Source organism: Budorcas taxicolor, chromosome X (assembly GCF_023091745.1).
Source record: "Budorcas taxicolor isolate Tak-1 chromosome X, Takin1.1, whole genome shotgun sequence".
NCBI classification, from domain to species: domain Eukaryota; kingdom Metazoa; phylum Chordata; class Mammalia; order Artiodactyla; family Bovidae; genus Budorcas; species Budorcas taxicolor.
This window is the reverse complement of record NC_068935.1, coordinates 79,622,038-79,648,793: the sequence shown is the minus strand read 5'-3', so window position 1 is coordinate 79,648,793 and position 26,756 is coordinate 79,622,038. Positions and strand designations below refer to the sequence as shown.

Below are 26,756 nucleotides of genomic sequence, written 5' to 3'. Positions count from 1 at the left end.
AGGTTGGTCGTAACTTTCCTTCCATGGAGCAAGCGTCTTTTAATTTCTTGGCTGCAGTCACCATCTGCAGTGATTTTGGAGCCCAAGAAAAGAAGTCTGTCATGGTTTCCCCATCTATTTGCTATGAAGTTATGGGACCAGATGCCACGATCTTTGTTTCCTGAATGTTGAGTTTTAAGCCAACTTTTTCACTCTCTTCTTTCACTTTCACCAAGAGGCTCTTTAGTTCCTCTTCACTTTCTGCCATAAGGGTGGTGTCATCTGTGTATCTTTCACTTTTATCAAGAGGCTCTTTGTTATTATTGTTCTCCAGTTTGTGGATCACCTACCTGGCAGGTATGGGATTTGATTTTACTGTGATTGTGCTCTTCCTACTGTCTCGTTGCAGCTTCTCCTTTGTCTTTGGATGTGGGGTATATTTTTTGGTAGGTTCCAGGGTCCTACTGTTGATGGTTGTTCAACACTTAGTTGAAATTTTGGTGCTCTTGTAGGAGAGATGAACACATGTCCTTCTACTCTGCCATCTTGAACCAATTTCCCCTTTGTCTTTTAACATGGTTGATCACAAGATTTTGCGATAGCAAAAAGGATTAGTCTAAGGAGCTACTTTCACAATTCTCGTATAGGAGATGGACCACAAAGGGAGCACTTGTGTGCTCATTCCATGTTAAAACCCTTCATCTACACAAGAAGTTTCAAGCCCTTGTAAGGGGACATATGATAGAAGACCTGAGCAGCAGCTTCTTGAGAGTGTCAATGACATTATCTAAGCTGTACTTTCACTCATGTGGATTTATAAAAAATTACTATGCATAAAACACTATGAGAATGAGGGTGCTAAGAGGGAGAAGACAAAGCTTTTATCCTAAATGACACATAATCCCTCCGGGGAGACATTGTATAAAGTTATCCATGTATAAAGAGGATCACACCAGTTACATGATTAAGGAGTAGTCAGTGACACAGGCATTAGATGCTTCAGCTCAGTCAAAGGAACGAGCATTGGGCTGCCAGTCAGAGGTCTAATTTTTCTGCTTGAAATGCCACCACTCCCACCCAGTCCTTATCCACCTGATAAAGTTCTACTTTTTCTTCAAATTAACAAGCAAAGTTATTCCTTTCTCTGTTCCCACAGCAAGCTTTACATTCCTCTAATACAACTTATATCACATTGTTTTTAAACTGTGCATTATGTATCTCCTCTACCAGGTTGAGCTCCTTGAGTACAGGGAACTTTTCTTGTTCATCTTTGTATCCTCAGGGTCCAACACTGTGCCAAGCACATAATAAGGGCACAATACATATTTGCTAAATGAATGAACAAATCAATCAACATCCAGTCAAATGCTACCTCCTCTTAGGCTTTCCCTGACTCTCCACAATGAATACATATGTACCACTTTGTTTCTATGACACTTTGTTCACAGCACTACAGCAGCACTTACAACCTGTATTGTCTGTCTCCTCCACTAGGCTGTGCTGTGTGCTTTGTTTAGTCACTCAGTCATGGCCAACTCTTTGTGACCCCATGGACTGTAGCCCACTATGCTCCTCTGTCCATGGGGATTCTCTAGGCAAAAATACTGGAGTGGGTTGCCATGCCTTCCTCTCAGGGGATCTTCCAAACCCACTAGGCTGAGAGTTCCTTAAAGATAGAATGTCATCTACCTTTGCATATTCACAACCTGACACATGACCACGTTGTGATTTTTAACTGATTAACTGAACAATGACTAAACAAATAGACATGATCTTAGGGTAGATGCACAGGTGATCTAGCTATAGAGAGGTTATATGAAATGTCCAGAACAGGCAAATCCAGAGAAACAGCAGATTGGTAGCTGCCAGGAGCTGGGGGAGGAGGGAATTGGGAGTGACTGCTAATGGTTATGGGACTTCTTTCCAGGGTGATGAAGATGTTCTGGATTTAGATACTAATGATATTTGCAGGATTTTGTATATATACTAAAACCCACTGAATTGTAGACTTTAAAATTGTGAATTTTATGATAAATGAATTGTATCTCAACTTAAAAACATACATACAGAGAAAGAGATGGGCATTTCACGTGGGCAGAACTCAATCAATAAAGACTCAGAATGTGTTTGAGTCAAGCAGACAATTGATGTAGGGAAATTAATGGGAAATAGGACTGGAAATGTAGGATGGGGCTACCTAAGCACTTCCTAGATGCTTTTCCTTAAAACATTAGTGTCATGAAAAATGTTAACAGATGGTGTATAAAAACAGAGTTCTTTAGTCAAATACATTTTGGAAGTACTACATTCTATATATAACCTCTTGGAGCGTTATAATGAACATTAGTTCATTAAAAGTTTTAGGAAGTTTTACAGTAATGAAACTCTGTAACTTTGTTTAATCCAGAGTATGTAGATCATTTACTAACATATTATAGAAATTAGTTTGTAAAATATTGGGCTGGAATGTTAAAGGTTTTGCATAACAGGCTACAGATTTTGAAATTTATTCTGCTGGCAATGAAAACTCACTGAAACTTTCTGAGAAGGAAAGTTATATGATAAAAGTGGAGTTTTAATAAGACTGAAATGATAATGGTATTTAGAACAGACCTGAGTGTGAGAAAACAAATACAGTGAGACTAAATGGACTTATAAGAGACAAAGTATGAAGTGATGAGGGTCAGAACTAGAATAGTGACAATGGAAATGGAAAAACGTAAGAGAAGTTCTAAAGGAACAATCAGTATAATTTGGTTTGATATGGGGAATGGAAGATAGGTCAATTAAAAATGGCTTAAAGTATATAGTTTGAGTGGCTGAGAGAAAGCTGATACCCCTAAAAGAAGAAATTGGAATAAAGTGTTTCTGGGGATAAGGGATCAAGATAATTTTAAGTTCTAATTTAACCATGCTGAGACTGAGGCAACTTTGGAGATATGTAGGCTGTTGCAGATATGGACTGGAACTCGGGTTGGAGAATATCAACCCATTTAAATGACAGATTATAGAATATGGAGAAGGAAAGAGTAGAGAATATTAGAAATGTTCATAGTTGGGTGGTAAGAGGAAAGAGGTAACACAGAATAGTGATGAGAAAATAAAGGACAAAAGAAAAGACAATTTCAGTTAATGAAGGCCGGGGTAAAGAAAGAGGTCATCAAATTTGTCTAGGAGATAGCAACTGGTGGCCTTGTACAGTGTGGTTAGCAGTACGGAGAGTGATGCAAAGAGTGACTCAAGATGAGGACAGACAGGTAGGCAGGCCCTTGTAGGTCATGTTCAGGAATTTGGTTTTTAAGAGCAATGGGAAACTACTGAAGGAGATTAAGCAAGGTCATATGTATTTGAAAATTTAAAAGATCACTCTGGTTGCTAAATGGAGAGATGAAGAAAGCAAGAGGTGCTAGGAGACCAGCTAAAAGTTTCCTGTAGTAGCCAAGGTAAGAGATGATAACCTGAACTAGGTTGGTGATGGTGGAAGATAGGAAAAAATGAATGGACACGATATTTAGGAGGTAGAATTGACAGGACTTAGTAATAGAAATGGGAGTGAGGGAGGAGTTGAGGGTAACTCCTAGATGTCTAGCTTGGGTAACTGGAAGAATGACAGTGCCATTCAATGAGTTAGGGAACTGGAAGAGTTTTATTTGCATTTTCATTTGCATTAACTACCCTCCTGTTCAGCACTGCTCAGGTGAACCATTAATCTTCAACAAAGAAATGCATCTATGCAGCTACTCACCCCAATGCAACACAGGCTTGCCTATGGTAATATACAAACCAACTCCAGCAAATAGAGGTGTTTGCACTTATGACTTTCTCACGCTCATATCTGAAGCCAGTTTTCTCTGTCCTTAAGATCTTAATAAATATAGCGATCATAAATATCTCTAACAAAATTGCAGATGTTCTGAACACAAATGCCATCTTTTCAAGTTCTCTTCAGGGGTCCTGAAGTATATCAGCTTTATTGAGATATAATTCACATACCACTATTTAAAGTATACAATTAAACAGCTTTGAGTATACTCACAGAATTCTGCCACCACTACCACAATCAATTTTAGAATATTTTCATCCCCCTGAAAGGAAACAACCATGCCCATTAGCAGTCAATACCCATAAATTGGACTTCCCCGGTGGCTCACAGTATAGCATCTGTCTACAATGCAAGAGACCCAGGCTCGATCCCTGGGTCAGGAAGATCCTCTGGAGAAGGAAATGGCAATCCATTCCAGTACTATTGCCTGGAAAATCCCATGGACAGAGGAGCCTGGTAGGCTATAGTCCATGGGGTCGCAGAGTTGGACACGACTGAGTGACTTCACTCACTTCACTCACCCATAAATTGGACCATTCTGGACATTTTGGATAAATGTCCTAAGTCACACAGTATGCAGTCCTTTATGATCGGCATCTTTCATTTAGCATGTTTTCAAGGTCCATGTTGTAGCACGTATCAATACTTCATTTTTTTAATGGCCATATGACATTTTCTTTACCCATTCACCAGTTGGTAGACATTTGGGTTGCTCCCATTTTTGGCTATTATGAATAATGCTGCTATGAACATTTCTATATAAGTCTTTGTTTAGCATTTGTTTTAATTTTTATGGGTATATACCTTGAAGTGAAATTACTGGGTTATGTGGTAACTCCATGTTTAACCTAAGGAACTTAGCCAGACTGTTTTCCAAAGGAGCTGTACTACTGTAGAGTAACACAGTGTATGAGATCACTAATTTCTTTACATCCTTGTCAATATTTATTATTAAGTCTTTTCTATTATACCCATCTTAGTGGGTACCAAGTGGTAGATCACTTTTTTTTTGATCACTGTGTTCTGATGTGCCTATCTCTGATGACTAATGATGTCAAGAATCTCTCATATGTTTACTGGTCATGTGAATATGTTCTTTGGAGAACTGTCTATACACATCCTTTGCCCATTAAAAAATTTATTTGTTTTTATATTATCAAATTGTAAGAGCTCTTTCTATATTCTAAGTACAAGTCCTTTAACAAATGTATGGTTTCCCAACATTTACTGCCCTTCTGTGGGTTGCCTTTTCGCTTCCTTGATGGTCCTTCACAGAAAAATTTTAATTTTCCTATTATCTAATTTATTGATTTTTAAAATTTTATTGCTTGTGCTCTTGGTGTCAAGCAATAAAACTGAACATGGAACAACAGACTGGTTCCAAATTGAGAAAGGAGTATCTCAAGGCTGTATATTGCCACTCTGCTTATTTAACTTGTATGCAGAGAATATCACGTGAAATGCTGGGCTGGATGAAGCACAAGCTGGAATCAAGATTGCAGGGAGAAATATCAATAACCTCAGATATGCAGATGACACCACCCTTATAGCAGAAGTGAAGAAGAACTAAAGAGCCTCTTGGTGAAAGGGAAAGAGGAGAGTTAAACAGCTGGCTTAAAACTCAACGTTCAAAAACTAAGATCATGGCATCCAGTCCCATCACTTCGTGGCAAATAGATGGGAAAACGACAAAAACAGTGAGACACTTTATTTTCTTGGGCTCCAAAATCAGTGTAGATGGTGATTGCTGCCATGAAATTAAAAGATGCTTGCTTCTTGGAAGAAAAGCTATGACCAACCTAGACAGCACATTAAAATGCAGAGACATTCATTACTTTGCTGACAAAGGTCCATATAGTCAAAGCCATGGTTTTTCCAGTATTCACATATGGATGTGAGAGTTGGACCATAAAGAAGGCTGAATACTGAAGAATACTTTTGAACTGTGGTGCTGGAGAAGACTCTTGAAAGTCCCTTGGACTGCAAGATCACATCAGTCAATCCTAAATATTCGTTGGAAGGACTGATGCTGAAGCTGAAGCTCCAACACTTTGGCCACCTGATGTGAAGAGCCAACTCATTGGGAAAGACCCTGATGCTGGGAAATATTGAAGGCAGGAGGAGAAGGGGACGACAGAGGATGAGATGGTTGGATGGCATCACTGACTCCATGGACATGAGTTTGTGCAAGCTCCAGGAGATGGTAAAGCACATGCTACCATGTGGACTGGCATGCTGCAGTCCATGGGTTCACAAAGAGTCAGATATGACTGAGCGAGTGAACAACAACAATGACAAAGGAGGCATAATATATAATGGAGAAAAGGAGTCTTTAGCAAGTGGTGTTGGAAAAGTTGGACAGCTACATGTAAATCAATATTAGAACACTTCCTCATACTATATACAAAAATAAACTCAACATGGTTTAAAGACCTAAATATACGACCTGACACCAAAAAACTCCTAGAAGTTAACATAGGCAAAACATTACCTGACATAAATCATAGCAATGTTTTCTTTGGTCAATCTTCCAAGGCAAACAAAATAAAAACAAATTATAAGGAAAACATCAACAAAATAAAAAGACAACCTACAGAATGACAGAAGTTATTTGCAAATAATTCCACAAACAATGGTTTAATATCTGAAATATAAAAAGTTTATATAATTCAATATCAAAAAGTACAATAGAAATTGTCAGAAAACTTAAATAGACACATCTCCAAAGAAGATGTACAGACAGCCAATAGGCACATGAAAAGATGCTCGAGATCATTAATTACTAGAGAAATGCAAATCAAAACCACAATGAGTTATCATTGGTCAGAATGGCCATGATCAATAAGTCTACAAATAATAAATTCTAGAAAGGGTGTGGAGAAAAGGAGACCTTCCTACACTGTTGGTGAAGATGTAAACTGGTGGCACCACTATGGAAAACAGTATGAAGTTTCCTTAAAAAACTAAAAAGAGTTATCATATGATCCAGCAATATCACTCCTAGGCATATATCTGGAAAAGATGAAAACTCTATTTTGAAAAGATACATACACCCTAATGTTCATAAACAACATTATTTCCAATAGTCAAAACAAGGAAACAACTCAAGTGCCCATCAACATAAAACTGGCTTAAGAAGATGTGGAATATATACATCCAACAGAATATTTGCTATAATACAATTTGCTGCAACATGGATGGACCTAGTGAATATCATACTAAGCGAAGTAAGTAAGAAAGACAAATATATGTGGAAGGTAAAAAATAAAACAAATGAATCTACATACAAAACAGAAACAAACTTACAGACATAGAAAACAAACTTGGGGTTACCACAGAGGGAGGAAAGGGGGGATAGATAAATTAGGAGTACTGGATTAATGGATACAGATTACTATAGATAAAATAAATAAGTACAAGGTGCTACTGTATAGTGCAGGGAACAATATTCAATATCTTATAATATCTGAAATTAACACAATATTTTAAGTCAACTAAACTTCAATTTAGAAAAGAGAGACTGAAGGGAGAGGTTCAAAAAGGTAGCATAGGAAAACCATGAACACAGTTCCTCTTATGAACACAACAAATTTATAGCTATATTTGGAATGATTTTCCTTTGAAAAAGATCTGAAAACTAGATGGACAGCACCTTCACAAACAAAAGATAAAGGAGACACTTTCAAACAGGTAGGAGAGGCAGAGACATGGTCTTGCCTGGGATTCCACTCTAGGAGCAGTGACCTACAGTTATGAGGGATACCAAAATATGGAATTATCCTTTGAGGAGTGAAGAGATTGAACCCCAGAACAGGCACCTCAACCCCTGGATCCAGCAACAGAAAGACAAGATCCTAAAATGTCTGGTTATAAAAATCAGTGGGGATTAAGAGTTCCAGGAGAATTGAAGAACTGTAGGGAATGAAGAACCTGCACTTAAATGGTTCACAGACAATCCCATTCACACTGAGATCCAGAGGAAAAGCAACAGTTTGAAAAGCACTTAAAGTAAAGGAGACCTACTTACTTATCTTGCAGCAGCTACTAGAGAGGCAGAAATTTCCTGAGACTTTCTTTAGGGACAGAAGCATTGGCTGTCACCGTTTTTGCAATCATATCCTAAACTGCTGGTGACTGAGCTGGTAGGTGCCATTTTTTGTGTCCGCTTTCTAGCCTGGTTACACAGTTGTACATGCTCTGCACACCCTACACAACAACCTGGCTGGGTGAGCACCCTGAGCACTCGCCTACCTCACACAACAGCTGTACTATACATGGACTGGGTAAGAACACTACCCCCCGACCCCCACCCTCCTGAGTACAGCAGTTGCAATGCAGTGAGATCAGGCAGTTATCCTGTGCTCTCCACCTGCACAGCAATCTTACCACAGCTGGGCCAGGGGAGCACCATGAGTCCACCCCCATATAATAATTGTTCTTCAACCAGGTCAGCATGCATCCCATCTTCAACCTTCCACACAATAGCTGTGCTACAACTGAGGGCATAAGCACACACACTTTGCCTCACTCTCCCCATTAGCAGCTGTGGCCCCACAAAAACCCACATAAGGGACATCTCTTTAGTGCTTGGCTCTGAGTCCAGGGAAGAATGTGTTTCCAGGCTCCATAGATCATCGATTACACAAGAACTCTAATTCAAGACCAGGAGAGGTAGCTATTTTGCCTAATATATATAGATAAGCATAGCATCTTGCCTGGAAAATCCCATGGATGGGGAAGCCTGGTAGGCTACAGTTCATAGGGTTGCAAAGAGTCGGACACGACTGAGCAATTTCACTTCACTTCAAGCATAGAGTCACACAAAATGAGGATATAGAAGAATATGTTCCAAGCCAAAGACCAAATCCCCAGAAAAAGATTTTAATGAAAAGTATTTAAACAATCTACCTTATAAAGTGTTCAAAATAATGGTTAAAAAGATGCTCACCAAACTCAGGAGAATAATAGAGAAGAAAATATTACTATAAGAAAGAACCAAACAGAAGTTATAACTGAGCTAAAAATGCATTTCAGGGATTTAACAGCAAATTAGTGAGCTGGAAGATAAAGGAATGGAAATCACTTAGAGCAACAAAATGAAAAAAGAATTTAAAAAGTGAATTTAAAAAAAGTAAAGATATTTTAAGGGACCTCTTGGATAACATCAAGAATATTATTAGTCACATTAAAGGGGTCCCAGAAGGAGAAGAGAGAGAAGGGCCAGAAAAATTACTTGAAGAAATATTGGCTGAAAACAACCCTCATCTGGGAGAGGAAACAGACATCTAGGTCCAGAAAACCCAGAGAGTTACAAATAAGATGAACCCAAAGAAAACCATACCAAGATACAGTATAATTAAAATGGTAAAAGTTAAGGATAAAGAGAGAATCTTATAAGCAGCAAGAGAAAAAACAACTTATTACATTCAAGGAAAACCACATAAGACTATCAGCAGATATTTCAGCAGATAATTTACAAGTCAGAAGGGAGTGGCAAGACATACTGAAAGTGCTGAAAGGAAAAAATTTTCACCCATGAATTTTCTACCCAGCAAGGTTATCACTCAGAATTGAGGGAGTGATTAAGAGATTTCCAGATAAGCAAAAGCTTCAACTCTTTTAGGAATTCATCACTAAGCATGCCTCACAAGAAATGTTAAAGGAACTTCTCTAAGCTAAAAAAGGCAGTAATTGATAACAAGGAAACATATAAAAGTAATACTCTCACTGGAAAAAGGTAAATGTATATAGTAAAAGTTGTAAATCAATCACATATGAAGGTTAAAAGACAAAAGCAGTAAAATTAACTATAATCACAATATTTAGTTAAGGGATGCATAAAGTGAAAATATATAAATGGTGCCATCAAAAATATAAAACTTGTAAAGGATGGAGCCAAAATGTAAGCTTTGGGATGAGTTTAATGTTAATTTACCATCAACTTATAAGAAACTGGTATATACACAGACTGTTATATGTGAACCTCATGGTAACCACAAAGAAAAAAATTATAAACACTCAAAAGAAACATTAAAGAAAGCCACTAAAGCACAAAGGAAGAGAGAAAGAAAAGAAGAAAGGGACAGAGAGAAACTACAAAAAGAAATAGGAAATAATTAACAAAACAGCAGTAAGTACACACCTATCAATAATTACTTTAAAGGTAAGTGTGAAACACTCACAATCAAAAGACACAGAGTGGCTGAATGGATTGAAAAACAGGAACTATCTACATGCTATCTACAAGTGATTCACTTTAGAACTAAGGACATACACAGGCAGTGTGAAGGGATGGAAAAAGATATTCCATGCAAAAGAAACCAAAGAAAGGTAGTGTAGCTATACTCAAATCAGACAAAACAAACTTCAAAATAGAAACTATAATAAAAGAAAAAGAAGGGCACTACATAATGATAAAGAGGTCAGTTCAGAAAGATATAAAGCACGTTATAAGTATATGCACACCTAAAATATGTAAATCAAATATTAATGAACCTAAAGGAAGAAACTGAAAACAATCCAATAATAGTAGGGGATTTTGACACCTCACTTACAGCAAGAGATGGATCATCCAGACAGAAAATCAATGAGAAAATATTGGTCTTAAATGACACATTAGTCCAATGGATATAACAGACATGTAACACTCCATCCAAAAGCAGCAGAATAGTCTTCTCAAATGCACATGCAACATTCTCCAGGATAGATCACATATTAGGCCATAAAACAAGTCTCAATAAATTTAAGAAGACTGTAATCATATCGTGTCTATTCTGACCATGCTGCTGCCGCTGATGTTGTTAAGTCACTTTAGTCATGTCTGACTGTGCAACCGCATAGATGGCAGCCCACCAGGCTCCTCTGTCCCTGGGATTTTCCAGGCAAGAATACTGGAGTGGGTTGCCATTTCCTTCTCCAATGCATGCATACATGCTAAGTCGCTTTAGTTGTGTCTGACTCTGTGCGACCCCATGGACAGCAGCCCACCAGGCTCTTCTGTCCATGGAATTCTCTAGGCAAGAATACTGGAATGGGTGGCCATTTCCTTCTCCATTCTGACCATAAGACCATAAAAAACTCCAGATCAATTACAAGAAGAAAACCAGAAAAACCACAAAGATGTGGGTATAAAACAACATGCTACTGAAAAACCAACTGGCCTTTGAATAAATCAAAAGAGAAGTCAAAATATACCAAAAAAACCCCTATAAATATTACATACCAAAATCTATGGGATAGAGCAAAAGTTGTTCCAAGAGAGAGGTTCATAGTGATGCAGGTCTACCTCAAGAAATAAGAAAAATATCAAATAAACAAACTAAATTTACATGTAAAGAAACCAGAGAAGAAAGAACAAATGAAACCCAAAATTAGTGGAAGGAAGGAAATAATAAAGATCAGAGCAGAAATAAATGAAGTAAAGACTAAAAAGATAATAGAAAAGATCAACTCAGCCAAGAGCTGGTTCTTTGAGAAGACAAACAAAATTGACAAGCCTTTAGTTTAGACTAACCAAGAAAAAAAAGAGGACTCAAATAGATAAAATCAGAAATGAAAGAGTAAAAGTTATAATTGATACTACTTAAATACAAAGGATCATAAGAGAATATGAACAATTGTAAGTCAACAAATTGGACAACCTAGAAGTAATGGGCCAATTCCTAGAAGCATACAACCTACCAAGACTGAATCATGAAGAAATAGAAAAACTGAATAGACCAATTACTAGTAAAGGAGATTAGATCAGTAATAAAACACCTCTCAAACAAAAGTTCAGGATGGAATGGCTTCCCTGGCAAATGCTTCCAAAAATTAAAGATTTATTACCTATCCTTCTCAAACTCTTCTGAAAAATTAAAGAAGAGGGAACATTTTCTAATACATTTTATGAGGCCAGCATTACCCTGATACCGAAACCAAACAAGAACACCACAAGAAAAGAAAATTACAAGCCAATATTGTTGATGAACACAGATGCAAAAATTCTCAACAAAACAGTAGCAAACCAAAGTTAACAATTCATTAAAAGAATCATACCCCATGGTTAAGTGGGATTTATTCCAGGGATGCAAGGATGGTTCAACATCTGCAAATCAATCAATATGATGTACTATGTAACAAAATGAAGGATAAAAATTACATCATTATCTCAGTAGATACAGAAAAAGCATTTGATCAAATTCAACATCCACTTATGATGAAAGCTCAAAAAAGTGGGTAGCAAGGAAATGTGCCTCACATAATAAAAGCCATATATGATAAAACCATGACCTTAGTTTTCTGAATACTGAGTTTTGTTTTTTTTTATACAAAACAGTTTATTTGGAATCATAAAAGTGCACACAGTTGCTTAAAACAAAAAAATAAAGTGTTTGAAGGACAGACCTGCTGACTTGGGGTCACTAACTGTGTTCCCTGCGTTGGTCCACTCAGGCTGTCATAATAAATATTGGGACTGGGTGGATTAAGCAGCAGAAGTTCATTTTCTCACAGTTCTGAAGGCTGGAAGTTCAAGATCGAGGTGGCGGAAGGTTCCCTTGGAGGGCAGGACTGGTTCCTTCTGAGGCTCCTGTCTTCCCCAGCGTGTGGACAGCTGTCTTCGCCCTGCGTCCTCACGTGACCACCCCCTGGGCTTGTGAGCATCCAGGCTTCTGAATACTGAGTTTTAAGCCAACTTTTTCATTCTCCTCTTTCACTTTCATCAAGAGGCTCTTTAGTTCTTCTTCACTTTCTGACATAAGGGTGGTGTCATCTGCATCTCTGAGGTTATTGATATTTCTCCCGGCAATCTTGATTCCAGCTTGTGCTTCTTCCAGCCCATTGTTTCTCATGATGTACTTTGCATAGAAGTTAAATAAGCAGGGTGACAATATACAGCCTTGACGTACTCCTTTCCCTATTTGGAACCAGTCTGTTGTTCCATGTCCAGTTATAACTGTTGCTTCTTGACCTGCATACAGATTTCTCAAGAGGCAGGTCAGGTGTTCTGGTATTCCTATCTCTTTCAGAATCTCCCACAGTCTATTGTGATCCACACAGTCAAAGGCTTTGGCATAGTCAATAAAGCAGAAATAGATGTTTCTCTGGAACTCTCTTGCTTTTCTGATGATCCAGCGGATGTTGGCAATTTGATCTCTCGTTCCTCTGCCTTTTCTAAAACCAGCTAGAACATCTGGAAGTTCACGGTTCACGTATCGCTGAAGCCTGGCTTGGAGAATTTTGAGCATTACTTTGGTAGCGTGTGAGATGAGTGCAATTGTGTGGTAGTTTGAGCATTCTTTGGCATTGCTTTTCTTAGGGATTGGAATGAAAAAAGACCTTTTCCAGTCCTGTGGCCACTGCTGAGTTTTCCAAATTTGCTGGTATATTGAGTGCAGCACTTTCACAGCATCATCTTTCAGCATTTGAAATAGCTCCACTGGAATTCCATCACCTCCACTAGCTTTGTTCATAGTGATGCTTTCTAAGGCCCACTTGACTTCACATTCCAGGATGTCTGGCTCTAGGTGAGTGATCACATCATCATGATTATCTGGGTCATGAAGATCTTTTTTGTACAGTTCTTCTGTGTATTCTTGCCACCTCTTCTTAATATCTTCTGTTTCTGTTAGGTCCATATCATTTCTGTCCTTTATTGAACCCATCAAAATCACTGAAGATGGTGATTACAGCCATGAAATTAAAAGACGCTTACTCCTTGGAAGCAAAGTTATGACCAACCTAGATAGCATATTAAAAACCAGAGACATTACCTTGTCAACAAATGTCCGTCTAGTCAAGGCTATGGTTTTTCCAGTAGTCATGTATGGATGTGAGAGTTGTACCTTAAAGAAAGCTGAGCACCGAAGAATTGATGCTTTTGAACTGTGGTGTTGGAGTCCCCTGGACTACAAGGAGATCCAACCAGTCCATCCTAAAGGAGATCAGTCCTGGGTGTTCATTGGAAGGACTGATGCTAAAAGCTGAAACTCCAATACTTTGGCCACCTGATGAGAAGAGCTGACTCATTTGAAAAGACCCTGATTTTAGGAAAGATTGAAGGTGGGAGGAGAAGGGGATGACAGAGGATGAGATGGTTGGATGGTATCACCGACTCAATGGACATGAGTTTGAGTCAACTTCAGGAGTTGGTGATAGACAGGGAGGCCTGGCATGCTGCAGTCCATGAGGTCGCAAAGAGTCAGACACGGCTGAGCAACTGAACTCAACTGATGACAAAACCACAGCTAACACCATACTCAATAGCAAAAAGCTAAAAGCTTTTCCTCTAAGATCAGAAACAAGACAAGGATGTCCACTCTCACCTCTTTTATACAACATAGTTTTGGATGTCCAGAGCATCTAGGCAAGAAAAAGAAATAAAATTCATCCAAATCAGAAAGAAAGAAGTAAAACCCATGATTTCCAGATAACATGATACTATATATATAGAAAACCCTGAAGATTGCATCAAAAAACTGTTGGAACTAATAAATGAATTCAGTAAAGTTACAGAATAAAAAATTAACATGCAGAAATCAGTGGTATTTCTATATACTAATAATAAACTATCAGAAAGAGAAATTAAGAAAAAAATCCTATATACAATTGCATTAAAAAGAGTACGATACCTAAAAATAAATTTAACCAAGGAAGTGAAAGAACTGTACCCTGAAAAGTATAAGATCCTGATGAAAGAAACTGAAGATAAGCAAATCCATGCTCATAGATTGGAAGAATTAATATTGTTAAAATATCCATAGCACCCAAGCAATCTTCAGATTCAATGCAGTCCCTATCAAAATTCTAATGGCATATTTGACACAACTGGAAAAAATTTTAAAATTTGTTTGGAACCACAAAACAATCCTGAATAGCCAAAACAATCTTGAGAAAGAAGAACAAAGCTGGAGGTATAGCACTTCCTGATTTCAAAGTATACAATAAAGTTGTAATAATTAAATAGTATGGTCCTGGAACAAAAAGACACACCAATCAGTGCAACAGATGTGACAGCCTAGTAATAATTCACCCATATAGATATTTTTGGCTTCTCTCATAGTTCAGTCGGTAAAGAATCCGAGAGAGTCATTTCCTAGGCAGTTTGATAAGAAATCTAGGAGTCCCCAAGGAGAGAGGGGTCTGGAATTCTCAAAGAGGAAGAAAGGACAAACTTTTCTTTCCTCTACATTCCTTAGGATTATGTATCCTGCCTGAGGACAGTCTCTGGATTAAACCTGGCTAATCCTGTTGAGAAGACTCTACACATGGACATTACCAGATGGTCAACACCAAAATCAGATTGATTATATTCTTTGCACCCAAAGATGGAGAAGCTCTATACAGTCAACAAAAACAAGACCAGGGGCTGACCGTGGCTCAGATCATGAACTCCTGATTGCCAAATTCAGATTTAAATTGAAGAAAGTAGGGAAAACCGCTAGACCATTCAGGTATGACCTAAATCGAATCCCTTATGATTATACAGTGGAAGTGAGAAATAGATTTAAGGGCCTAGATCTGATAGATAGAGTGCCTGATGAACTATGGACGGAGGTTCCTGACATTGTATAGGAGACAGGGATCAAGACCATCCCCATGGAAAAGAAATGCAAAAAACCAAAATGGCTGTCTGGGGAGGCCTTACAAATAGCTGTGAAAAGAAGAGCAAAGGAGAAAAGGAAATATATAAGCATCTGAATGCAGACTTCCAAAGAATAGCAAGAAGAGATAAGAAAGCCTTCTTTAGCAATCAGTGCAAAGAAACAGAGGAAAAGAACAGAATGGGAAAGACTAGAGATCTCTTCAAGAAAATTAGAGATACCAAGGGAACATTTCATGCAAAGATGGGCTCGATAAAGGACAGAAATGGTATGGACCTAACAGAAGCAGAAGATATTAAGAAGAGGTGGCAAGAATACACAGAACTGTACAAAAAAGATCTTCACGAACCGGATAATCACAATGGTGTGATCACTAATCTAGAGCCAGACATCCTGGAATGTGAAGTCAAGTGGGCCTTAGGAAGCAACACTATGAACAAAGCTACTGGAGGTGATAGAATTCTATTTGAGCTATTTCAAATCCTAAAAGATGATACTGTGAAAGTGCTGCACTCAATATGCCAGCAAATTTGGAAAACTCAGCAGTGGCCACAGGACTGGAAAAGGTCTTTTTTCATTCCAATTCCAAAGAAAGCCAATGCCAAAGAATACTCAAACTACCGCACAGTTGCACTCATCTCACACACTACCAAAGTAATACTCAAAATTCTCCAAGCCGGGCTTCAGCAATACGTGAACTGTGAACTCCTTGATGTTCAAGCTGGTTTTAGAAAAGGAAAAGGAACCAGAGATCAAATTGCCAACAACCGCTGGATCACTTAAAAAGCAAGAGAGTTCCAGAAAAACATCTATTTCTGTTTTATTGATTATGCCAAAGCCTTTGACTGTGTGGATCACAATAAACTGTGGAAGATTCTGAGAGAGATGGGAATACCAGACCACCTGACCTACCTCTTGAGAAACCTATATGCAGGTCAGGAAGCAACAGTAATAACTGGACATGGAACAACAGACTGGTTCCAAAAAGGAAAAGAGGTAAGTCAAGGTTGTATATTGTCACCCTGCTTATTTGCTGGACTGGAAGAAACACAACCTGGAATCAAGATTGCCGGGAGAAATATCAATAACCTCAGATATGCAGATAATACCACCCTTATGGCAGAAAGTGAAGAGGAACTAAAAAGCCTCTTGATGAAAGTGAAAGAGGAGAGTGAAAACGTTGGCTTAAAGCTCAACATTCAGAAAATAAGATCATGGCATCTGGCCCCATCACTTCATGGGAAATAGATGGGGAAACACTGGAAACAGTGTCAGACTTTATTTTTGGGGCTCCAAAATCACTGCAGATGGTGACTGCAGCCATGAAATTAAAAGATGCTTACTCCTTGGAAGAAAAGTTATGACCAACCTAGATAGCATATTCAAAAACAGAGACATTACTTTGCCGACTAAGGTCCGTCTAGTCAAGGCTATGGTTTTTCCTGTGGTCATGTATGGATGTGAGAGTTGGACTGTGAAGAAGGCTGAGCACCGAAGAATTGATGCATTTGAACTGTGGTGTTGGAGAAGACTCTTGAGAGTCCCTCGGACTGCAAAGAGATCCAACCAGTCCATTCTGAAGGAGATCAGTCCTGGGATTTCTTTGGAAGGAATGACGCTAAAGCTGAAACTCTAGTACTTCGGCCACCTCATACGAAGAACTGACTCATTGGAAAAGACTCTGATGCTGGGAAGGATTGGGGGCAGGAGGAGAAGGGGACGACAGAGGATGAGATGGCTGGATGGCATCACTGACTCGATGGACGTGAGTCTGAGTGAACTCTGGGAGTTGGTGATGGAGAGGGAGGTCTGGCGTGCTGCGATTCATGGGGTCACAAAGAGTCTGACACGACTGAGCGACTGAACTGAACTGAACTGAACCTTGTCATTTTAAAATGTAAATTATGGGAATAGGCCTGGTCTTTACAAGGATTATACAACAATAATGTATCCTGCCTGAGGACAGTCTCAGGATTAAACCTTCTGGCTAATTCTGTTATCTTAAAATGTAAATTATGGGAGTAGGTCTGGTGAGGTCTTTACCACCTTCAGACATTCTTTGGATTCATTGAAGAGTATATAACTCCACTGCTAACACTAAGCAAGTGGGTACTCTTTCTACCCCCTTCTGATGTCTATGTCAGAAGCTTTCTCTATCTCCGTTATACTTTAATAAAACTTTATTACACAAAACCTCTCAGCAATCAAGCCTCGTCTCTGGCCCCAGATTGAATTCTCCTCTGGAGGCCAAGAATCCCGGCATCTTTGGGTGGTTCAACAACTTTTCAAATCTACCTGCAATGCAGGAGACCCGGGTTTGATTTCTGGGTTGGGAAGATCTCCTGAAGAAGGAAATGGCAATCCACTCCAGCATTCTTGCCTGGAAAATTCCATGGACAGAGGAGCTTGGCAGGTTACAGTCCATGGTGTCACAAGAGTCAGACATGACTTAGCGACTAATCCACCAAACCACCATAGACAATTAATTTACAACAAAGGAGCAAAGAATGGAGAAAGGACAGTCTTTTCAATAAGTGGCATTGAGAATACTGGACAGCTACATGCAACAGAGTGAAACTAGGACACCACCCTTACGGCAGAAAGTGAAGAGGAGCTAAAGAGCCTCTTGATGAAAGTGAAAGAGGAAAGTGAAAAGGTTGGCTTAAAGCTCAACATTCAGAAAACAAAGATCATGGCATTTGGTCCCATCAGTTCATGGGAAGTAGATGGGGAAACAGTGGAAACAGTGTCAGACTTTATTTTTTGGGCTCCAAAATCACTGCAGATGGTGACTGCAGCCATGAAATTAAAAGACGCGTACTCCTTGGAAGGAAAGTTATGACCAACGTAGATAGCATATTCAAAAGCAGAGACATTACTTTGCCAACAAAGGTCCATCTAGTTAAGGCTATGGTTTTTCCTGTGGTGATGTATGGATGTGAGAGTTGGACTGTGAAGAAATCTGAGTGCTGAAGAATCGATGCTTTTGAACTGTGGTGTTGGAGAAGACTCTGGAGAGTCCCTTGGACTGCAAGGAGATCCAACCAGTCTATCCTAAAGGAGACCAGTCCTGGGTGTTCATTGGAAGGACTGATGCTAAAGCTGAAACTCCAATACTTTGGCCACCTCATGTAAAGAGTTGACTCACTGGAAAGGACACTGATGCTGGGAGGGATTGGGGGCAGGAGGAGAAGGGGACGACTGGATGAGATGGCTGGATGGCATCACCGACTCGATGGACATGAGTTTGAGTGAACTCCGGGAGATGGTGATGGACAGGGAGGCCTGGCGTGCTGCGATTCATGGGGTCTCAAAGAGTCGGACATGACTGAGCGACTGAACTGAACTGAACTGAGACACTATCTTACACCATACAGAAAAATGAACTCAAAATGGATTAAAGGCTTGAATGTAAGACCTGAAACCATAAATGTCTTAGAAGAAAGCATAGGCGTTAAACTCACTAATATCGGTCTTAGTGATGTTTTTGTGGATCAGTCTCCAAAGACAAGGAAAACAAAAAACAAACAAATGGGACTACATCAACCTAAAAAGCTTCTTTACAGTAAAGGAAATCATCATCAAAACACAAAAGCAACCTACTGAATTGGGGAAGATATTTATAAATCATATACCTGATACAGGGTTAATATCCAAAATATATAAACAACTCATACAACTCAAAAAAAAAAAGTTGATTTAAAAATGAGCAGAGGAAACAAAACAAAACACAAAAATGGGCAGAGGACCTGAGTAGACATTTTTCTAAAGGATATGTACAGATGCCCAACAGGTACATGAAATGATGCTCAACATCATTATTAGAGAAGTGAAAGTCAAAATCACAATGAGATATTACCTCATATCTATTAAAATGGCTATTATCAAAAAGACAACAAGTGTTAGAGAGCACACAGAGAAAAAACAATCTTTGTGCACTGTTGGCTGGAATGTGCAGTTATTATGGAAAACAGTATGGAGATGATTTTAAAACTTTAGAATAGGTTTATCATGTTATCTAACTATTCCACTTTGGGAATTTATCCCAAGAATATGAAACAATAATTAAAAATGATATTAATATATGTACCCCATGTTCATTGCAGCATTATTTTTTATGGCTGAGTAGCATTCCACATGTAGACACAATGTAATGCTATTCAGCCATAAAAAATAATATATCTTCCATTTGTGATAACATGCATTGAAAATATTATGTTAAATGAGCCTTAAGAAAAAAATATGCTTTGATTTCACTCATATGTAGAATCTAAGAAATAAAAACAAAACAAATTCAGAGATAGAGAGACTATACTGGTGGTTACCAGAGGGGAAGAGCACTGGGAACTGGGCAAAAGGAGTCAAGGGAGCCAATTGTATGGTGATAAATGGTAACTATGCTTTTTGGGGTAAACACTTTGTAGTGTATGCCAATGTTGAATTATAATGTATACCTGAAACTTTTAATAAAAAAGGGAACATTCAAAAAGAGAGATTGGCAAAGTAGATGAAAGAAACATGTTTTTTATATGTTGTCTACAAAAAATTCAAATAGGAAGGTTGAAAGTAAAAGGATGGAAATAGGTATATTATGTAAACATTAATCAAAGGATAGACAGAGTTGCAATATTAATATTAGTTATTGTATATTTCAGAGCAAAGAAAATTACTAATGATATAGAGCGACATTATACAATGATAAAAGGTGAAATCCACAAAGACGACATGGCAATCATAAATGTGTATGCATCCAATAACAGAGTCACAAAATACGTGAAGCAAAAACCAGTAAGCGTGAGAAGAGCTAGGCAACTTCACACTTACAGTCGAATATTTCAACATGTTTACTCAACAAATAATAGAACAATTAGCCAGAAAATAAGGAAATATATACAAGAACTTGGTGACACCATTAACCAGAGAGATCTAATCAACATTTATAGAATACTCTTCCCAACAACAGCAGAATACACATTCTTTTCAAGTGCCCATGGAACATTTGGTAAGTTAGATCATATCCAGGGCCATAAAAAAAAATCTCAAAAATTTTAAATAACTGAAATTATACAAGTTGTGTTCTCTGACCACAGTGGAACAAAGCTAGAATTTAATAACAGAAAGATAATAGGAAAATCCAAAGTAATCTATGGATTAAAGAGGAAGTCTCAAGGGAAATAAAAAAAGAATACACTGAGATAAATGAAAATGAAAATACAATATAGCAAAATTTGTGGGCTACAGCTAAAGTAGTACAGTGAGGGAAATTTACAGCACTAAATGCATACATTAGAAAAGAAGAAAAATCACAAATTAATTTACATTCTCATCTCAAGAAGCTAGAAAAGAAGAGCAAACTAAATGCAAAGCAAGTAAAGGAAATAAATAATAAAGATAAAAGCATAAATTAATGAGACTGAAAACACAAAGTCAGTAGAGAAAATCATTGGAGGAGATAGTTCTTTAAAAAGGTAAATAGAATTTACTAACTCTAGGCAAGAATGACAGAGAAAAAAGGGAAGATTTAAATTATAAACCTGAGAAACAAAACAGTAGATACCACTACAGACACTGCACGCATCAAAATAATAATAAAGGAATAATAATGCAAAGAAGTCTATACACCTAAATTTGACAACTTAGAAGAAACAGGTCACTTCAATGAAAATATAAATTACCACACATCACCCAATATAAAATAGATAATGTGAACAGCTTTATAATTATTAAGGAAATGGAATTTGTAGTTTTAAAATTCTTGGAAAGAATCTCTAGCTAAACTGCAGAATTCTACCAAACATTTAGAAAAGACTGATATAGATTCTACACAATCTTTTCCAAAAATATTAAATTTTATGAATCTAGTATTATTCTGATATCAAAACCAAAGACTGTACAGGTAAAAAATACTACTAAACAATATCCCTCATGAATACAGGAAAAAACCTTAACAATATGCTGGCAAACAGAACTTAGCAATATATAAAAAGAATTTACACTATGACCACGTGGAGTTTAATCCAACAATGCAAGGCTGGTTTAATATTTGAAATCAGTCAATATAACCCCTCATATTAACAGTTAAAAGAAGAAAAATCACATGCTCATATCAATTGGTACATGAAAAGCATGTGACAAAATTCTATACTCATTCATGAAACTCAAGAAAAAAAGGAATAAGGGAGAACTTTCTTAACTTGATCAAGAGCCTCTACAAAAATCCTATGGCTAACATTATACTTAATGGTGAAACACTGAGTGTTTTCTCTCTAAGATAGTGAACAAGGCAAGAATATCCACTTTCATCACTCTTACTAACATGGTGCTGAAAGCTCTAGTCTGTACGATAAGGCAAGAAAGGGAAAGAGAAGGCATATTGATCGTAAAGTAAGAAATAAAACTATCCTTATCTGAAGACTAGATGGTTGTTTACACAGAAAATCCTAAGGAATCTTCAAGTCAATTGTATTTCTTCATACTAGAAATTAACACATGGACACCATTTACAATCACTCAAAAAAAACCTACAACCCCCACAACACTTAGATGTAAATCTAACAACACATATATGGGATTTGTATGTTGAAAATTATATAATGCTGATGAAAGAAATAAAGAATCTAAATAAATGAAGAGACATATCCTGTTCATGGGTTGGAAGATTCAATATAATAAAGGCATCAACTCTTTAAAAACTGACATGTAATTTAAGATGTCAATTTTTGATATATAGTGTAACAGGTTGGATGTAGCTCCCCCTCCAAATTCATGTCGTTCCTGGTACCTCATCATATGACCATATTTGGAAATAGGGTCACTACACATGTAATTAAGTTGAGATCATACTGAAGTAGAGTGACCCCTTAATCTAGTAACGGATGTGCACTTATGAGAAAAATAGAAAGACAGACAGATGGGGAGAATGCCATGTGGTGACAGAGATTGGAGTGATAAATCTATAAGCCAAGGAATGCCAAGGTTTGACAGCAACCACCAAAGACAGGAAGAGGCAAACAAGGATCCTCCCCACAGAGCCTATGGAGAGAGTACACCCTGCTGACACCTTGATTTTCAGATTTCTAGCCTCCAGAACTCTGAGACAATAAATTTCTCCTACTATAAGTTACCCAGTTTGTGGCAATTTGTTATAGCAGTCCTAGGAATCAAATACAGTTTAATGCAATTCCTATCAAAATCCCAGGAGGAATTTTTGCAGATTTAGAGATTACTCTAAAATGAATATACAAAGGCAATGGAACTAGACAGCTTATAACAATTAGGCAAAAGAACAATAAAGTTGGGGCAATCATTCTACTTGCTTTTAAGACATAGTAATCAGGACTGTATGGTACTGACAGAAGGATTAACACATAGAGAAAATGAAGAACCCAGTAACAGACTCACATAAATATATCCAACAGATTTTTGTCAAAAGTACAATTTAATGGAGCAAAGACAGCCTTGTCAACAAATGGTGCTAGGACAACTGGATATCATAGGCGAAAATGAATCTCAACCTAAATCTCACAACTCATACAAAAATTAACTTGAAATGTATTATGAACTTAAATGTAAAATATAAAACTTTAAAAAAGAGGAGAAAATCTTTAGGATATAGGATTAGGTACAAAGTATACCAACTTGAACTGAAATTCCTAGCAAGAGCAGATAAACAAGACGTGTTCTGGTGGAAAGAGTTCTAAAATTGAGGTCAGACAGTTCTAATTCTTTCGTTCATTAGTCATACAAACTTAGGCAAATTGGTAACTTGACATTTTTGAATCTTAAAAATTCTCTCAATTGTAAATCAAGGATAATACGTATTGCCTGTTTCATAGAATTATTGGGGGTGGGGTGGTCAAATGAAATAATGGATGTAAGAATGCATTGTAAAATGTAAAGCATGATACTGTGGGCCTGAGGTTTTATGTCTGTGCAACAGCCATTTTGCCACTGTATGGACATACTTGATAAAGGTTATCTGCTTAATAAATAATGAATGAGTGACTGGTCCTCAGAAAAGTCAAACAAGGGCAAATTTTTTTCCCTAGCCTTTAAAACAAAAGGAGTGCACACCACATTCAATCAAACAGTAAAAACCAACATATACTATATAAGGAGATAAAGGGTTATTAAATATCTGCATAAAAAGCTGACTATTCCATCATGCTTCAGAGAATTAACAATTATGGATGGGAGACTGGTCAAAAAAGTGCAAAAATATTAATCTAACAGGCAATTCAAGAGTCAGAGAGATGGAACAGTAATACATTAGACAGAATAAAAGTAGCAAAAACAAAATGCTCAGAGCAGTTCTGGCCTTATATAGAGACTATGGAAACTGATCAATTTGAATTTATAGCACAATTTAATTTTAGTTTGTATTTGTTACTATGGCAGACACATCTGAAGGTCCAGATGAGGCTCATGGCTTAGAAATTAAATTATTTCTTCTTCCAAAAGAAGTTAAGATGAGGGAAAAAAAGATATATGTATCTCCAAAATGTTCAATGCTGAAGTTTTTTTTTTAAACTTAAATTCACACTGGCCGTAATTACATAGTTCCAGAATTCTGGGTTTCTGTAAGACGATGCTAGTTTGTACCAGGTTGTCACCCTGCTATATTATTCCACCATCTGTTGTGGTTTGCAGACATTTGTATATGAAGAAGCAGTTGGGCAAGTCAGGATCCTTGTATATTAACATGGGCTCAAATAATGACTTTTTGTGTGACTTTAAGCAGGCCATTTAACCTTCTTAATATTTTATAGCTCCCTTACAATACCAATACTACCTTACATGTATATGAGCTGCTAAAGTTCACAACACATATTATTATTTCAGTTGATCCTTAGAACCTCAGTGTAGGAGTAAGAGAAAGTATTATTTCCATTTTACATGAGAAAACTAAAGTCAAACAGTAGAAGAGGAATAACCTTGTGCAAAAACAAATAAGAAACCATACAGACCCTTACCTCATACACCATAAACAAAAATTAACTCGAAATGAATCATAGACCAACATGTACGAAATAAGAGTATAAAAGCTACAAGAAAAAAATAGAAGAAAATCTTTGTAATTTTGGAATAGGCAAAGACTTCTTATCATGACTAAAAACATGACCCATAAAAGAAAAGATGACAAATTGGGCTTCATCAAAATTCAGAACATTTGCTTTTTAAATAATGCCACTAAAAAATGAAAAGACAAGCCAGAGACTGGGAGATAATACTTACAAATAGTATATTTGATAAAGGATTTGTATCTAGAATACATAAAGAACTCTTAAAACTCACTGAAAATCCAATTTTAAAAATGGGAAAATAATTGAATAGGTATCTTTCCAAAGAACAAATGGTCAATAAGCACGTGAAAAAAAGATCAACAGTGTTAGCTACCAAGGCAGTTCAAATAAAAACCACAATGTGCTACTATTACATACCCAGTAGGATGGCTATAATAAAAGAATATGGACAATAAAAGAGCTGATAAAGATGTGAAGAAATTGGAACTCTCATACACTGCTGGTAGGAACATAAAATTGATCAACAACTTTGGGAAACAGATTGCAGTTCCTCAAAAGTTAAATATAGAGCATTACCATATAACCTATTAATTCACATACTCTAGAGAATTGAAAACCCTTGAAAACAAAGACTTATCCACAAATGTTTATAGTAGCATTATTTATTATAGCCATAAACTGGAAACAAAGTATTTACCAACTAGTGAACAAAATGTGGCATACTGATTCATTCAACAGAATAGTATTCTATTTACTCAGCAATAAAAAGGCCATTCTTTTATATTACTGATACATGCTATAGCATGGGTGAACCTCAAAAACAGTAAGCTAAATTGAAAGAAGCCAGACACAAGAGGTCACAAGTATGATTTCATTTATATGAAGTATCTAGAAAGAGAAAATAGATAAAAAGTAGATCAGTGGTTCCCTGGACCTGAAAATGGAAGTAGCGATTAACTGCAAACAGATAATGGGAAACTTCTGTGGGTAATGGAAATACTCTAAAACTGGAGTATGGTGACAGTTGCATAACTATAAATTTGCTAAAAATCACAGAGTTATACACAATGAGTGAATTTTATGGTATGTAAATTACATCTTAATAAAGCTAATTTGAAAATTACTGAATTAAACCTGCACTGAAGAGAAAATCAGCAGAGGAAGGACTAAAATATAGGTCATCTTCAGCGTTCCTTCCACTCTATTACCTGTCTCAGAAGTGGCAGGAATAACAATAAACTTTTCCAAAGAGTTAGTATGACCACAAGGAAATAACAATTCTACCAGATTTGAAAATACAAAATAATTAAAAATGCCAGATGGTATACTTTGACCTATTCCATAGTACACTTGGACTTGTATTAGAAATTTTCTACTTTTAACTAGTAATATTTACATTTCACAAACCCAGGGAAATCTTATAGTATGTAACCACATTTTAAAATGAATTTATTCACCATAAAACTCACATCAAAAAGCATTATTCTATGTAATTTCTAATACACAAGACAACTCAGTTCTTTAAAATTAGCTTAAAGTTTAATATTGTTTGACTTACAGTTTGGCTAATAAAGATCAGAGCATCTTCAAAATTGCCCCAAATTTCTTCCATGGGACAGAGTTCTGTATTCGGCACCCCATCTGGCACTAAGAGGTTAACCAAGCTGTGCATACATTTGCTGAAAATCAAAAAGAGAAAACTCATCCCATAAGGAAAGAAATCATTGACTTCATGGCTCAGACAAGTAAAATCTGGACCTCATCCCAGACTATGAGCTTCAAAACACGTCTGTTCTTCCTTCAATTTTATCTGGCCTCCAAGCTCAACGACAGATTTTTGAAGATATAAAAGGGGCTGACCAATCCTTCATTTTATTATGCCTATGGCTGTCTTTCACTTTTTTTTAGTTTCCTGAACTAAGGAGTTGTGTCTGTTTACTATATTTTATGAGCTGGTTTAATCTACATGCACTTTAAAGCATCTCATTACATTCTCAAATGGGGAAAGGGAATTGGATTTAAACTGGGAATAATTCCAGGAGAACTGTCTCTCATGTCTCAGAAAAGGAAGACTGTTATGAAGTTTTCCAGAGAAAAATCACACAATATCTATTTTCCCCCCATGTCTAGGAATAGAGAACATAAAATTTCCAATAAATATTATTTTATATTATGTACAGCACTTATTGGTCCCTAAAGAAAGGTGCTTAGAAAAAAATATGAGGCAAACGTGCCAAAATGTTAGTATCTGTTAAATTTGAGCAGTGGATACATTGGTGCTTGTTATATTAATCTTTGTACTTTTCCATACAATCGACATATTTAGTACTAAAAGAAAGGTATCAACAC

At 37.1% G+C, this 26,756-nt stretch overlaps 1 protein-coding gene across 1 annotated transcript in view; it reads right to left on the bottom strand.

Moving 5' to 3' along the window:
- Window positions 1-26,756, bottom strand: part of TEX11 (testis expressed 11) — a 247,086-nt gene that overhangs the window by 5,977 nt on the left and 214,353 nt on the right. Inside the window, exon 28 of the mRNA XM_052662695.1 lies at window positions 25,966-26,086. Within this exon, the coding sequence (XP_052518655.1) occupies window positions 25,966-26,086 (121 nt within the window). The remainder of the gene's footprint in view (window positions 1-25,965; window positions 26,087-26,756) is intronic.